Here is a 16,093-nt window from a genome sequence, read left to right as displayed (position 1 = left end):
TACACCCACCCAACTCAGGTACCTTGTAAGAACAAGCTTGGTGAGGTGGAGATGGAAGAGCAACAACACAGCCTCAGCCTACCTAAATCTCAGTACCTTGTGTCAGATTTCCTGGGCTGCTGGTTGTTGATAAGGCCCAGGAGGCCTCCTGTGGGTTTGGGGGAAGGGAAGATGAGAGTGCCTGGGTGGCAGTGCTGCAGAGGTGTTACCAACAGAGTACCCACTGGGCCGAGCCCCTGTTACAAGGACAGTGTTCAGAAAGGAGATGCAAATCCATAGATTGGTCAACCTCACCATAGGTGAGGAGGGCGCTTGGTCTACCCACTGGACCTCAGGGCAAAAGAGTTAAAAGACATTGAGAGGATAAACTATAATACCTGCCTTTGGTGTATCCAATTTGGAAATTCAGCCTTAGCACTTCCCTGACAGTCCCTTCCACCACCTCATTCCCTCCTCTTTACACATTTCCTAGAGGAAACTGTCCTTTTGGTTTGGATTTAATTTAATTCACTCAACTCTTAATTCCTGAATCCCTGTTATGTTCATGATGCTATGCTGGGTGCCCTGGGGAGTCTTATGGAAAGCAATGCCACACTCTCCTTGTCCTCAAAAATAGTTTCTTTACTGTTCTTGAATTCTACAACTGAATTATTTTATGCAATGTATGATGATCTGTCTTAAGTTCTAACCTAACCACTTTAAGATTCTAGTGCCTTCAGATTCTAGATCCTCGTGGAAGACTTAGCTCATTCCAGTTGGCACTTCTTTCTCTCTCCAGTCCAGGTTGAAATTATTATTTGTATCTATTACTCACTTACCTAAAGTTTTTTTTTATAGCCTTAAACATTTAACTCCCTTTCATGCAGGTATGGGCTATGAGTCGGATCACGTGATAAGTTAGGTAAGCCAAGCAGCTCCCAGTTCTAATGTGTTGGTAGTAGTGTGGGGGTGCCATATTGGTAAGAATTTTGAGGCTGAGCCTGGGCTTGCAGGAAGTAGCAGCCCGTTCCCTTAGCAATCTCTGCCATGAATGTGGTAGCATGCGTACCTCCTCCTTGTTTGCCAGCCCTGTTCTAAACTCTTTGGTTCATACATTTTCAGTATCCCTGAGAATGTTTGGCACATGGTAGATGTTCAAAAACCACCATTGGCTCTTGAGGGCAGCAGCAAAGGAAAAAGGCAGCCAAGCAAATGGCAAATCTATCCTGCCCAAGAAACTGGCCCCTAGGAAAGGGCTTCTTACCAATTTCAAATGAAGTCTTAGGCTACACTGATAGACTGACACTGCCTACATCCCCAAAAGTACTATATGCCACAGCTGGACTAGCTTCAGGTGTTTTGAATGACACAAATTGGAGGCATCCACACAAGAGCAAGCCAAGCTGGTGAAGGTCCGTAAATCCTGCTCGGAGGCTTGGCTGAATGGAACAGGACGACCTGAATTTAGAAGGAAGCGCTGCCAAGCATATGGTGGTGTATCACCTAGAGAAAGGAAGCACGTGGAACGAGACAGCCCCAAAAGGCAAGGTGGGGTCCATGGAAAGCCACAGAAGGTGTTTAGCTCAGCACGTGGGAGTATTTGGACAAAGGGCACCTTCAACAGTGGTGCTTCTTCCTTGCCCTCCCACTGCGGGGCATTTAAGCAGAGACTGGAACAGCCCAGTGCCAAAGATAGCTCAGTGCTTACGGAGCTTGGCAGCCTGGAGGCTACATGTTGCCCATGGGACTGTTTCGGTTAGCTTACGTATAATCTTTTCAGAAATGTTGGAGCCAATCTTTGTAAGTCAGGTGATTTCACATAAAAATGATCTCAAAAACAAGGAAGGTCTGGAAGCACGGAGATTGTATCTGCCTAAGGCATTAGTATTGGCTGATCCCACTGGGCCTCTCTGGCCTGGTCTGTGTGTGCCAGTTTCCACTGTCCCACCTGGCCACCTGCACGACCTATGCTACCTGCTACCATAAACGCTTGAGTTTGTGACCACTGGTGCACAGCAGTGCTTCTCCAATGACCTGGGGTGAAGGACTAGTTTTCTAAGTGTCCCATCTGTTGCCTACTGCTACTTTCGTAAGACACCATACAAATGAATTACTAGAAAAAGGCATTCTTTTTTTTTTTAAACCATATAAAATACTGGCCTATTTTTTTTTTTTTTTCTTAGTTGCAACAGACGTAAAATGGTTCTGGCAGATTGTTAGGTAAGTATATGAATGTTTGTGTGCAGTTGCTGTGCTTGGCTCACCATGGCCTAGTCGCAAACAGTTCACAGTTGGGTCAGAAAAACCTCAGTGAGTAACGCTAGTCTAGAAGATTGCTAAGGGACCTCTCAAACCTAAAATGCTGCGATCCTGCCTGTGGCTTTCTGGATTGTGTATTGATTAATTTCAAGGGTGTCAAAATGAGCAAGAATACACCAACGTCCTGGACATGAACAGACACGAACAGAACGGTAACGCACCTTACTTTCTCTTGGCCTTTTCCCACAACATAATTAGCTGAGTTCCTTAGAATCTGATATATTTTTGGCATTTACCTTAGAGCACATACTTATCTTACTCAAAACATGAACCTCCCACACCCTGCCTTCCACCTTGAGAGAAAAAAAGGCCAAAGCACCAGCTGACTGTCACTCGGGTTCTGCCCAAATGCATCTGGCTCGGGTACAGCTCACCCCAAGTCACTGCAAAGGAAGCTGCCACAGTCAGGAGGCATGACAGTCTTGCCCGAGGAATGCTTACGGGAAAAGCGAAAGGTTAGAATTTGAAATTGGGCATGAAGTCTGCAAGAAGATGAAGTGTAATTGCTCATTTCCCCCACAAATAAATACATTTGTTTATGATTTTGATTTTCTAAATACTCAGAAAAGCACATCATAAAGTGCTTTCGCCTAAATAGTCCTTTTTCAAATCCCTAATAACAACTTCATGTGCTCCACAGAAACAGACCATGTAATTTATTCAGGAAAATCAAAACCAGTAATCTGGTATTCTGTGTAAAGATTTCCGCCCCCCCCCAACCCCCCGCATGTGCTTAAAACATTTAAAAAGAAAACAAATCTGCATGTTGAAAACAAAGCCTTTAAAGTGAATTACTATTCCAAGAAAATCAAACTAAGAGAATGCCGTAAAAGTAACTATTTTCCTTTTGGTTCCTTTACTGATAAAGGAAAGCCATTTCGGGCACCTTAAATAAACAGTTGGACAAGAAAGAAAATATTCCTCTTAGAAGGGTCCTGCCCAGGTATCAGTGGGCATTTTTCTTTGCGTTATAATCTGCAGTACCTTAATCTATAAATCCTGAGCAAGAAATGTCCATAAGCTTTTCTGAGTTTGAGACATCTACAAAGCAACAGTGTCACGATGGGGAAACATTAATGCTTTTTATATTGGTGATCATCTGTAACATGAGCAATTAAGTACAGTACTAAATGGACTGTGGCCAGGAGCCTGGTACTAATATTAAAAACTGACAGAGATGAATAGGTTTGGAAGCAAAACCAGGCTGACAAAGACATTTTTATGAAGTGCTTGGGCCTATTTTATTTAAACCAATCAGAGGCAAGTTTGGACGAGTCAGGCCTTCAGCGACAATGATGCATTCATAGGCATTGTACCAATTCTGCTACGCCTTAAATAAAAACACCCATTGATTCTTTCTAACAACCCGCACTTTCATTATTACACTCATTAATAAACCAAAAGTGCACAACTAATATACAAGTAACATTTACTGAGGAACCGGCTATGGTTTTTTTTTTCTTGTTGGAAAATGAAAACATTTACGGGAAACATGAACCACACTGCATGAAAAATAAATCAGTGGATAATGCATAGCAGATCACTCATTTCTTCTTCATCTTCTCGGACAGCAAAGCTGGTGGTAGGGAAATGGGAAAAGGACCAAGTCGCTATACTAGAATGAAAAGAATGAGAGACCCAATGAACCAGCAGCAGAGGAGGAACTCCGATGGCTCTGATCTGATTTGGAAGGCTTTAAAAATTCCCAAGAACATCTCCAGACGAGACATTTGCCCACAGCATCCTGACCCTTTCTGTCTCCTTGAACCTTCCTGAAAACGGTGGCTCTTCACCAATCTAGCCATCTCTGTTTCAATTGTGTTAGCATCGCTTGTAACTAGCAAGAATGAATGAAATCTGCCATAATCACCAAGTACAGTTTTAGCCAAGAACTTCAGTTTTTTCATTTTGTTTTGTTTTGTTTTTAACCAAAACAGAGCTGTTTCAGGCCCCGGGACAGATCAGAGCAACCTCTGTCTGCCCTTCTCTGGCAGAACCATTAAAGAGAAGTAAGACGTTGAGAGCAGTAATTACTAGACTTTTCTACCACCACAACACAAAGGAGGATGGGTGACTCCTTTGAAATCACGACAGCTTCAAATGAGTGGGAATGGCGTTATTGTAAGTAGAGTCTGATTTTTTTTTTAACTCAATCATCTGCAAATTTTAGCACTTAACTCTTATTAATTACTTATTATTCAAGACACTCTGTATCTGATCACAGCAATGTGGGAGGGGCCTACATGGCAAAAGGAAATGCCAAGGAAGTGATAAGGACCTTGCTAATCACCCAGGGACAGCTGTGCTCTAACCTGGGCTTCACGGTCTGCACCGGGATTTCCATGATAGGGGTTTCACCTGGCAGATGGACTATTGTCTCTCAATTTCAAATCCACCCTTCTGTGCTGGTTTGGGGATGCTGGGATGGGGCTCTGCAAATTATATGTCTTTTTTGTCAGCTCTCTTCTTACTGAGTTTCTGCAAATGGGGCCCTACCAAGCCAATAGAAGGGCGAAGGGACCTTTTTCTTCTTACTTTGCTTGTTCATTTCAGTGCAAACCCAACAATAACTTAGCAGCAGCAGTTGGTTCCAGCCTCTAGCTTCTTTCAATAATTCCAAACAGTGTTGAGGCATTTTCTCTGAGGTCTAGCACCAGCCAGGGAGCACTGCCACCTAGGTCTGAGCCCAGCTCCACAGAGCCCCTCCTCTGAGCTCCTGAAGCACCAGCACTGATTGGGTGTCTCTCCCTGGGGTGGGCGGGGTCTGAACATCAGCTCTATAAGGCCCACACTCTGAACTTCAAGGTGGCAATCCCCTAACCTCTTTTCTCTGTGCTTCCAGCTCTGGGGAAACTGTGATTGTTACCTCCACAGTATTGTAGCACTTCACACCAACACTTGCTAAAACAATTCCAATAGTAAATTATATTTGTTGAATAACTAGCGTGGTTTCTGTTTTCCTTACTGGATCCTGACTGATTTACACTGACCAAACAAATTCATAATTCAAATTCAAAGACATAGCTTTGCAAAAAATTTAATCCAGTGAGAAACCAAACCTCTTTTGAAATATATTGAACTATATGAAATATATTCTACTGCCAAGAATGAGGAGAGAAAGAAAATTTTAAAAGATCTTTAATAATGTTTGTTAGGTGCTAAAGTTTGAGGTATCTGCACTAACATTTTCCAATTCGACTGATTGAAGGCATTTGGGATTCTGCTACTCCAGGAAGAAGTAAATCATGAAACAAAGTACACAATCTTCAAAAGAATATATCTTGCCTTTTCACTTAAGACTGAGATTATTTTTATCCACACAATTGCTTGAGTAAATTACACACACACACACACACACACACACACACACACATTAGATCCAATCCTTTTTCCTTTTCAATCCTTATCTATTTGTTTTTTTGACTATGGGATGCTTTGTAATACATTTGATTAATCTTTCATTCTTCAACTGGGTGAACTAGCTAACAGCTGGAGATACACTCCTTTTTCAAATTGCTGTCTGGTCCTTTAAGTTTGATGGTTCTGGTGTTGGAACATTTGCACATGGAGGTAAGGGAGGTTTACTATCAGAATAGAAGCTTCTTGAAAATACAGTGTTTCTAACAAAAATGTTCTGATTAAAGCCTTAAATCAAGTTCACTAGGGTATCTTAGACACTATTTACAAAACACTCACCTGAAATACCAGGCTATTCTGTACTAGGACTTCTGTGTTATACCTGTTATATACAGTGAGAATGTGGGCTTTTATAGTAAATACTGAGAGACATCACACACTTAAGAAATCGATGTACTATGTTGGAAACAACGCTATGAAGAGTAATAATTTGGATTCCTGTTACCAATTTTTAAAAATCCTTCTGGATTATGACACTGGCAATCTCTTGGGAAAGCTTTGTGGGAATTTTTCATGAGGTACTAACCCAACTCAGTTTACTGTAATTATACCTACAAAATCAGTCTGTTTCATTAAATAGACTATACTAAAAAAGGATCTACATTAAATGTAATACAGATAAAAATATAACTGAACTCAAAATAAATATGACTAAGGGTTGATGTGTTGGATGACATTATCTGAAGATACTTTTTTATGATCCAAAGGTGGGATCATACACAGACACACACACACACATGCACACCTTTACTTGGATCTCACACACTCAGAATTTGAAACCAGGGAGCTGAGTCAGTCACCACTTCAGAAGGGAAATGCCATTGAGAAGGAAGCTGGTGTGACCTAAACTAATTAAATATGGGCTTGAAGTACAGAGCAAGGATAATGCATGAATTTGCTAACTTGTCTTCAGTGTTGTGGGTAACACAGTCCTAAAGCAAAGGGGACATTTTCCTGTGGAGACAACCCTCATAGTAGTCTAATTTGGCATTACTTCTTGCTTGCATTATCATCATTTTCTGAAAGAAGCTGAAATTGTTAGAAAACTAAACCACACAGAGATTGGCAAGGAAGGATTTCCTGGGTCAAAAGCACAGCCCTAGAAGAAAAATACCAAGATGGGAAAAAACAACCGATCTTATCGGGGGCCGATTTTCTTATTCAAGAAATGCTTACTTTGCAATGTTAATACATACAACATTAATACATTTCAATGTTAATACAGTGACATGGCAACCTCATAGCAACACTGCAGACCTATGTTTTCCAGAATCTGAAGGTTCTCATAGGAAATGAACCAACAGAGAACATACGGAGTAATGTAATGCTTGCGGGGAAAAACAAAATGGTATTGTCAAGCAAGGTGGTCCCAGGATAAAAGCAAACTAAAAGAACATTGAATTTTAGCCCCAGTAACCAGAAAAATCCACATCCCCTAAAAATCACAAGGCAGTAGGCCAAGTAAAATGCCAGAGGGATATTTTCTGTTTCCTTTAAAAGGTCCTTTAGACTACTCTCTGGTCTTATCCTTGACCAGAAGTTTCTTCCAATTAACACACTTTCAATTACTTTCCCAAAAAGGTGTCCGTTGTTTTTTTACCTTTCGTAATGTCTGCGGGTGCAAGTGGCCGCGCTCGTGCTCCCAGGATTACCGCCTAATTCATCATAAATGTGTTTCCATTGACGGCGGGCTGTTATCTGAAAAAATGGCAATGGGAAATTCAATCTTGCATCATAAGAGATTCACAGTGCCAGGATTCAATACATATGCAACAGTCAGAAGAGAACAGTCTGTTCTGGGAACCCAGAAACAGAGAAGTCCAAATGAGTATGGAGGAAGACTTATGGTTTTATAGTGAGAACTCACTTTCAGTGCTTTTCTTTACAATAAAAATGGAATTCTGCTTTTGGCTTTATATTTTGTCACCCTTAGGGCATTTCTGTCTAAGGCATCTCTCTGGATATTTATGTAGTTATTTGCCCCCGCCCCCCCACCCAAGGTCCCCAAAACTCATATTCAATTCCTTTATGTCATGTGATTAAGCATCAACATAAAGTAAGCTTTTGCTAAAATATATCTTAGTACATCAGTTTGAATGAATCAGAATTAACCTTGGTTGCTTGAATGGTGTGAAAATGGGTGGCCAAGTACATAAGTTAAGAGAGACTTTTCCCCAAACATGCTTTTGTATCTTCTGATTTTAAAACTATGTGATGTATTGCCTACTTTAAAAAAAAACAAAAAACAAAACAAACAAAAAAAAAACTAAAACTAAATAAAATTACAACAAAACTAATTAAACTGATCAAATTGGTTTATGGAATTTATAGTCATTTCAGGCTACATTTTTATGACAGCTCCTCTAACCACCAAAACAAAATCAAAATCTAAAACTGTGTATGTTGCAAGCTGTTTATTTTTATTCACTTACGTCAGGAAAATGGGATATCGATCAAATCGTATGAAAACTAACATATTCCAAAGTCAAAATGCAAGCTATGTGCATTACTAAGTTAGGTGCATAAAAACACACAGCTTGCAATATACTGAACGGTATACCATTTCATTGGTCTTGTTTTATTTTTTCTTTAATTTCATTTCTGTACATAAATTAAGATTTTACGAAACAACAGATGCATGATGCTGCACATGATTAATCGGGGGAAACCCCATCATTTACTACATCCGAGCAAGCCCAATGTTTCCTTGAAACTAGGAAGGCAGAACAAGTTCTGAGGTCCTCGTGAATGTTTCTCAACAGGGTTACAGGAAAACTCTGTTATTGGAATGTGCAGGGGGCAGGGCATGGCAGAGGTGCCAGGGGGCATTTAATACAATCAGAGCAGGAAGCTTTGTTTGAAAAATACCTGCAGAGCTGCCAATGGAGTTCACTTAGGGGCTAAAGGCAGCAATCCAGAGGGGGCAAAATCTCAGTTTGTAACCAAGGGCTCTGAAATTGTAATCTAAGGAGGAGGGGAAGGGTAGTTAAATATTATAAGGCAAATGGTACCTTTTCTATTTCAAATAAAAAGAACCCCTTTATTTCCACAAACACTTCTCAACAAGCCCAACTAGGACCTCTAGATAATGTGACTTCTGCATTGTTCAATTTCCCAAGAAGAATCTTGAACCAATTTGTTTCAATGGTTCTCACTAGACAGAACCACCTCTTACATCTACCAGCAGGTATAACTAAAAATAAAATCCTCCTTTATTTTAGCTTGGCTTTGATTATAATAAATGGTTTCAAGCTCCTTTCAAAACACTCAAAATACATATTTTGGTAATTATCTTATATTTAATTACAATATCCCTCCAGCCTTTTGAATAATACAATTTCAGGCTGATCTATGTGAGCCTGTATGTCAAGAGAGCAGAAACAGGATCCCCTCCCAAGTTTCTACATTATTCCTCAAAGCCCTTAGGATACCAAGGTCCCTTGAAATAAACCTCCATACTCCCTTCCCTCAGATGAGGTGTGTGGGCCCTGGGGAGCCCAGCAGGGCAGAAAACAGCCAAAGTTATGTCCCTGCAATCACTTCAGCAGAAACCATCACTCTTGTCATTCTTGTATCTCTTGTGTGCACTGTACTTCATATTTTGTAGACTTTTCAAATCAATGACATCGTTTAACTCTCCCATCAGCCTGTGAGGCAGATTATAGGAATCTCATTCACAGAAGAAAGGGAGACTCAGAGAGGCTACACGACTTGCCCAAGGGCACACAGCAGCAGAATGGCAATGCCAGGATTCATACCGATGTCTTATGGTCCCAAGACAGCCTCTTATGGTCCCTACACCAAAGCAGCCTCCACATCAGAATGAACTGATGAATTAGCTCATGCATGTAGCAGGGTGATCATACAGAACTCCAAGGGCCTTTTGCTTCAAAGGAAGCAGATGAGTGTGGGAAGCACACCTTCTGCTACAAGTTCTCAACACCGAGCTCTGGGTCTCTTATTAGTGGGCAAGTAGCATAGCTGTGAGGTTAGCTGGGTTCGGTTAATAGTGCTCTTTGAGATTTCACTCTCTTAAAGTAGCAAGTAAAACTCTGGTTCTTTCTCTGCTGACTGCTTGTGTCTCTAGTTAGAACACAGGTGTTGTTATTATGTTCACCACTGAGTCATGGATGAGTCCCATTTATATCTGAATCCATCCATTCACTCATCCATTCATTCACCATTTATTGAACGTCTCCCACCGGTTGGGTACTGTATTATAGTAACAGCTGAGATGCACCAATGATAATCAGACCCAACAGCCAACATGACTGCATTCTTGTGGGGGATACCAACAATAAACAACTGACCAGACATATAAACAAAATAATACAGATTGTGGACATTGTAATGAAAAGACCACTGCCGATAGGGACACTTAAAGTGTGGAAACTGGCCTTGTTCCCTTCCCACATCCTATCACCTAGACTAGGGAATGCGTTGTTAAACACTTGCCTATCACAGAGATGACAAAACTTCTTTATGAATAAATAATGAATTATCAAAAGGAAAAAAAAAAATCTTCCTCACACTAGGATTGAACTTGTGGCAGCAGGAAGCCAGCATCAAGAACCACTTGGTGTGAATAAGCCATGTGCCGCTGGCTAGGGGTCTGTGTTAGCCCCCTGCTCGCAGGTCCTGCTCTTTAAATGCAGTGTTTACCATTGAGGACTCATTTAGAGCGAAGACAAGGTCTGGGCCTTCAAGGAAGTCGTCTCTCTGTGTACCAAGCTTCCACTGGGCAGCCTGGATAAATTAGGCCATGTTGAGGTATTTTCTTTCCATAGGAAAGTCATAAAATGTGCCCCTTCTGGGGCAGCTGGTTAGCTCACTTGGTTAGAGCGCGGTGCTCTTAACAACAAGGTTGCTGGTTCGATCCCTACATGGGCCACTGTGAGCTGCACCCTCCATAACTAGATTGAAACAACTACATCACTTGAAGCTGATGGGTCCTGGAAAAACACACTTAAATAAATCAAAGTTTAAAAAAGAAAAAAGAAGGAGGGAGTGATCAATTCTTTAAAAAAAAAAAAAAAAAAAAATGTGCCCTTTCCAACCACTTTAAGTACACAGTTTTCCTGGGTACACATTTCTAGTTTGAGGGCCAAGGTGCACTTAATTCAAAAGCTGACCAAGGGTTCTAAAGCAAGAAATGTCTAAATCCTCCTGTCATCCAAACTTACAATGGGTCTCAGAGCCTGTAAAGAGAGAGGAAAGGACCTGAGGACTTCTCCTGGCCCAGCTCCTGGGCATCCTGCTCCCACCTGGATAACTCTTGCCTTCTGTACCAATATGCTTCCGTCATGCCTAATTATGCATTTGCTTAGGGTTTTTATTCTGTTGTCCAAGGTCCTCTCTGGATGCATATTAGCTTTACACACCATCAAGGGCAGAACCAAGGTCAGCCTCCTGATATCTAACCCCCAAACCCAATCAGCGGGAAAGTTTGATGGAGCCAAGGTACTGGTTTGATCAACTGTCTCATTAAGCTTCAGGCCTCCTGGTCATGTTCATGTTTCAATCTGGCCTTCCATTTATTTTAGATTTTTAAGAATACAAAGAAATTCTGGCTCATTGTTTCCTAAAGACAATGGCCAAATTCATCCAGGTAGCTACCTCTCTTGGATTATGCTTCCCCGGTTATCTCCCTCAAAGTCCTCAGTTAGATGATAGGGATTCACGACATCAACCCATCTTCCATTGCTTCCTATTTTAGGGCACTGTGCCAAGTACAAAGGCATGAAGGTGCCAGGGGGAGGATGGAGAATTGAGGGTGGGGAGATACCATGAAAAGAGAGAGATGTTACAGCTTTCAAGGGTTCATAATATAGCAGGAAGCACAACCCCATACAATTAACCATAAAGCAAGATGAAAAACTGAGCAGACCACACCCAGGTAAAATAAACCAATCTGAGTGCCTGTGAGACTTAACCTCACTTTGAAGATACTTGACAGTTACTTCGTTCCCTACTGTGGTAAGACCCAAGAAAGTCTGTGAAAAGCACTCTTCACCTTTTATGTTCATAAAGTTTTCATTGCTTATAAATATAGTGGTTTTCAAACTGTTCTTTAGAACTCAGGTGGTGTTGTAAAGGTGGCCTGAAAGTAACTATCCACAATGCCCACCCCTGCCAAGAAAACTGGTCTAGTAAGTGGGAAAGGAATTGTCCCTTCCACAATTTTATTTGATGAAAATATCCTGTCACTTAAAAAAACGGAAAAATCGTTTTAACCCAAGGCACGGTTTTAGAGACTTGATTTCACTGCCTTTGAGATTGCAGAAATGAAATAATCATGGAATTTTTGTGGCCTGGTGAGGAAACAGCAATCAGAAGTCTTTTAGGATTGTAGTGTTTCCATGGCGTAAGAATGTGTAGAAAATAGAGTCAAAAGGAGAGTTTCCCTGAAAGCAGTGTTGCCCAGGCTGCTCTGAGAAATAGCCTCTTTCTCAGGACACCTTGAGGGCGGACTGAATTCAAGGAAGATGACTTTTTTTCCTGGTAGTACTCCAGGAACTGGAGCTTTTCAAAACTACATGACATCATCTTTGGCCTTGAGAATTTTGAGTTAAGCAAGAGGCTTTGTCTGTCCAGAGAACTAGAGGTAGAGTCAGCGGATGTCTTTAGATGATGTCAAAGCCTAATCCTTCCAGCAAGAAGACAAGTGACTTCTTCTTCCAGATGCAAAGTAATGGTCATCTCACCCATGGAGAAAGATGGGCTGCTAACAGACATTCTTAGAAGGCACCACTTGTATCGTCTTCTGCCTCTAGGATAAGATTTATTCAAGACCCATTTCCCTATTCTATGAGGTTGTTAGGTTGGTGCAAAAATAATTGCGGTTTTTACAATTATTTTTAACCTTTTAAACCACAATTATTTTTGCACTAACCTAATATTACCTTCTCTCCAGATCATGCCCTTGGCACGTCAGGAAATGGTTAGCCAAATAGAAAACAGTTTAGCAAACCATCCTCAACATGCTGCATCCTGGTAATACATCAAGCTACTCTGTAAGCTTTCATTGCTTCACCAGAGACTAAAGTGCAAGCCTCTCAGCTCATCAGCAAAACTTTACCCCATTATGCTTCTTCAACCGTAGGTGCCCATACGCTAAAATGTTTAGAAGGAGAAATTGGATATATGACTACAAAGGAAGGGTCCTCATTGCCAACTAATCTAAATGCCAGGATAAGGCTTTTTAGGAAATGATCTCTGAACGTAAGGCCATAGAGACACAATACACATTTCCAACAAAGGCAGGGGAGGCCAAGAGAACTGAATATAGCCATTAGTCGAATGCTATAAAGGTTTAACACGAAACTTTTGCTCATCTTTCTTTTTTTTTTTAATTCAATTTGAGGGTTGTAAAGAACTGAAACGAAATAATCCACAATCCACAATTCAAACCAGAAGGTCTGAAATAGTTTATAACCACAAACGAAAACAAACCGATTAAAATGGCCTCTTTCTATACCCAGAAAGAATTCCAGAGATGTCTTTATCTAATCACAAGTTAACAGCAGAAGAGATACATCTACAAATTTTAAACTTGACATTTTTTACTATTACTGAATATTTACATCATTCAGACTCCTTAACCTATCTCCTAAATTCACACATTTTATCAAGAATCATATCCAGTCTCAGCTAATAATAGTTTACCTTCTAAAGATCATATAAGGTACAAAGGACTAACTGAAAGATGCGACTAACGAAGGTAGGTTATTAGATCCTTTTTCCAACACATCACCCAAAATACATAGAAAGCATTCTAGATACATAAGAGACTGCTGGGAATGGAAGGCACAAAGAATCATCTTTTATGAATCTCTTTCCTTCCAGTGGTATTATTGAGGTTGGAACAACTGTGTACAAAATTCTCAGTAGGTCAGAATTTGAAGAATGCCCTGATGAACCCCCATGCAACTCATTTGATCTTGTGCCTCAGTTTCCTCATTTGTAAAAAGAAGGTATGGACTGGAGCATGGCAAGGATCTTTTTCTACACAAAAGTCAATTCATAAAAAATAAAGTGTTATGGTGATACACTTTGTTACACTTTTCCTTAGAGTTCCAATTTAGATTATCACTTTACCAAATGGAAAAACATTCATTGGAAACTTTGTGCCGCTTTTGAGCCAACAAAATGTTAATATGCTGATATGTTTATTCAGTCATAGCATGAAGATAACTTTCTAATCTTTGATACTTGACTTCAATGGCAGCCGCATTTTGAAGCTCTGACCCATGAGGACGAGTAGGCTAAGTATTAATAATCATTGCTATGATTAACTTTGAATTAGCATCACCTGGGCAGCTTAAAAAAGAAAAAAAAAAGGATTCTCAGGTTCTTAGGCCTAAGTCCCACCACAGAGTTAATATTTCAGTGTGGAAGCTTAGACAACACTTATATTTTAAAGTTCCCCATTGAAAATTGTTGAGTAGCCTTTGGGAATCAGTGATCTAGAAGATTCTAAGATCTCTATTGAGCTCTAACTGACAAGTCTACACTAGCTCTGGTATCAGATAATCTCACAGATAAGTGTCCTCTGGTAACACTGTGATGACAATTTAAGTCCCCAGACTTTGGATATTATTCATACATCTTCTGGACTAACTTCAAAACTGAATCCTCACAGTTCTACTAGTCAAAATATACCAAGAGAAAAATGAATTTTGTACTTAGGAGGTTCAAAAGCTTAAATGTAGAATGGGAGTGGCAAACTTACTAAATGCCTACAGGGCCAACAGGTAGTATAAGGCATTTTTTAAAAAGAAGGGAGGGAGGAAGGAAGAAAATCCCACCAATTGGCTTCATCCAGTTTATGGCTGGATGTAACCCACATGTAGATTTTATAGAAAGACAGCTCTGTAGATTCACTGTCTGAAATGAGATGTCAAAATTGGGAGTGTTGTGAAGAATGGCAGGGACCCAATGAGCCATAAGGAAGTTGAAGGGTAAGTTGAGAGGGAAGAAGCAAAGGGACAATCCTGGCGGTTGCCAGTCCTCGTGTGGCTTGGCTGAAGAGACATGAAGCTCATAACCAAAAGATAAAAGGCAAATGCCAGTCTGGTCTTCCATATTCCTCCATCCCACCCTCTCTCTACTTTCCTCCACCTATACACACAGTGAAAGCAGAATAAGCGGCAAAGCCTAACACTTAGCTTGTTATCAACCTTGCATGTGTTTCCTGATCCACTGCCTACTGAATGACTCCAGGGCCCAGCATCCAAGGTCTCTCCTCACTTGGTTCCATCCTTCTCTTTGGACTCCCCTTCACAGTCATTTGTCCCACTCACTTAGTGACTTTACCTTAAATTACTCAAACTCTCTATGCCCAACTTTATTCTACCTCCACATTTTATTTCCCCATTTGATTTTCTATTCCTGGAAGGCCATGATTTTTCATTTACCATCCATTCTCCAAAATTCTGCTCAAATGGCATCAGAGCCATAAGTTTTCTTCCCTCATCCTTAAAAGAGGAAGTACTTTACCTGAACAAGGTACGGATCTTTCTCCACCTTGTCGTATAATGCCCACCTTTCCTGGATGGTAAGCAACTGGAACCACTGGCCTTGGTATTTTTCCATCTCCCAGTGTCCAATAAAATGCATTGTACACATATGACACTCAGTAAATAAGTGTGTAGGTGATTTACTAATTGTGTGGTCATTCATCCATTCATTCATTCAACAAAAAAATAAGTACAGTTTGTTCAAAGAGTATTGCAAATGCCCTGAAACTTATCAAAAGTTTTTTTGTACTTTCTATATAAACTTGCTGTTACATGGGGAAAAAAATCCTTGTGAAGATACAGAAGATATAAACGCAGGAAAAACTGATTCTGTAAAATTTGCTGGCATTCTCCCTATCAGTGAATAACAACGAGTTCCTGGGTTTAAAAATACATTCCATAATATTGTGCAGTTTCATGTAACTTATCTGTAGTCACAGTTCATAAAACTGCGTATTCCTATTCTTAACATTAAAGGTTAGACATAAAACTCTAGAGTATGGAGTTGACTCCTAAATTTATGAGACTAACCCTCAATAAGTTATCATCTTTTTCAAATGGGTAAAAACCATAATTAGCTCAAGATTTTGCAAAACTATGAGTCAAAGTGGCAAGGAGTCAATCTCTTTGTCCCATCACAACAGATCCAATCAAGTGAAAAGCTACATGATTTATTTTTACATAGGGCACTTGATAAAACAAATATTTTAAGTAAATTCACGTCTATGAAGTGCACATTTTACGTGTAATTCATATCAGTATTATAGTTCCTTATAAACATATATGTATATTCCACATATTAAATAAACATATTACATGCACATGTCCTCACATCAAAGAGTTTTTAGTCAGAATTCATA

General features: G+C 40.3%; 1 protein-coding gene across 3 annotated transcripts in view; it reads right to left on the bottom strand.

Annotated features, from left to right (window-relative positions):
• Positions 1–16,093, bottom strand: part of ARID5B (AT-rich interaction domain 5B) — a 169,517-nt gene that overhangs the window by 14,577 nt on the left and 138,847 nt on the right. For all 3 annotated transcript variants that reach the window (XM_074339490.1, XM_074339491.1, XM_019731792.2), the window contains one exon: positions 7,316–7,413. In XM_074339490.1, coding sequence (XP_074195591.1) covers positions 7,316–7,413 — 98 coding nt within the window. The remainder of the gene's footprint in view (positions 1–7,315; positions 7,414–16,093) is intronic.

This window comes from Rhinolophus sinicus, linkage group LG07 (assembly GCF_036562045.2).
Source record: "Rhinolophus sinicus isolate RSC01 linkage group LG07, ASM3656204v1, whole genome shotgun sequence".
Classification (NCBI taxonomy): domain Eukaryota; kingdom Metazoa; phylum Chordata; class Mammalia; order Chiroptera; family Rhinolophidae; genus Rhinolophus; species Rhinolophus sinicus.
This window is presented reverse-complemented; position numbering and strand designations above follow the sequence as displayed.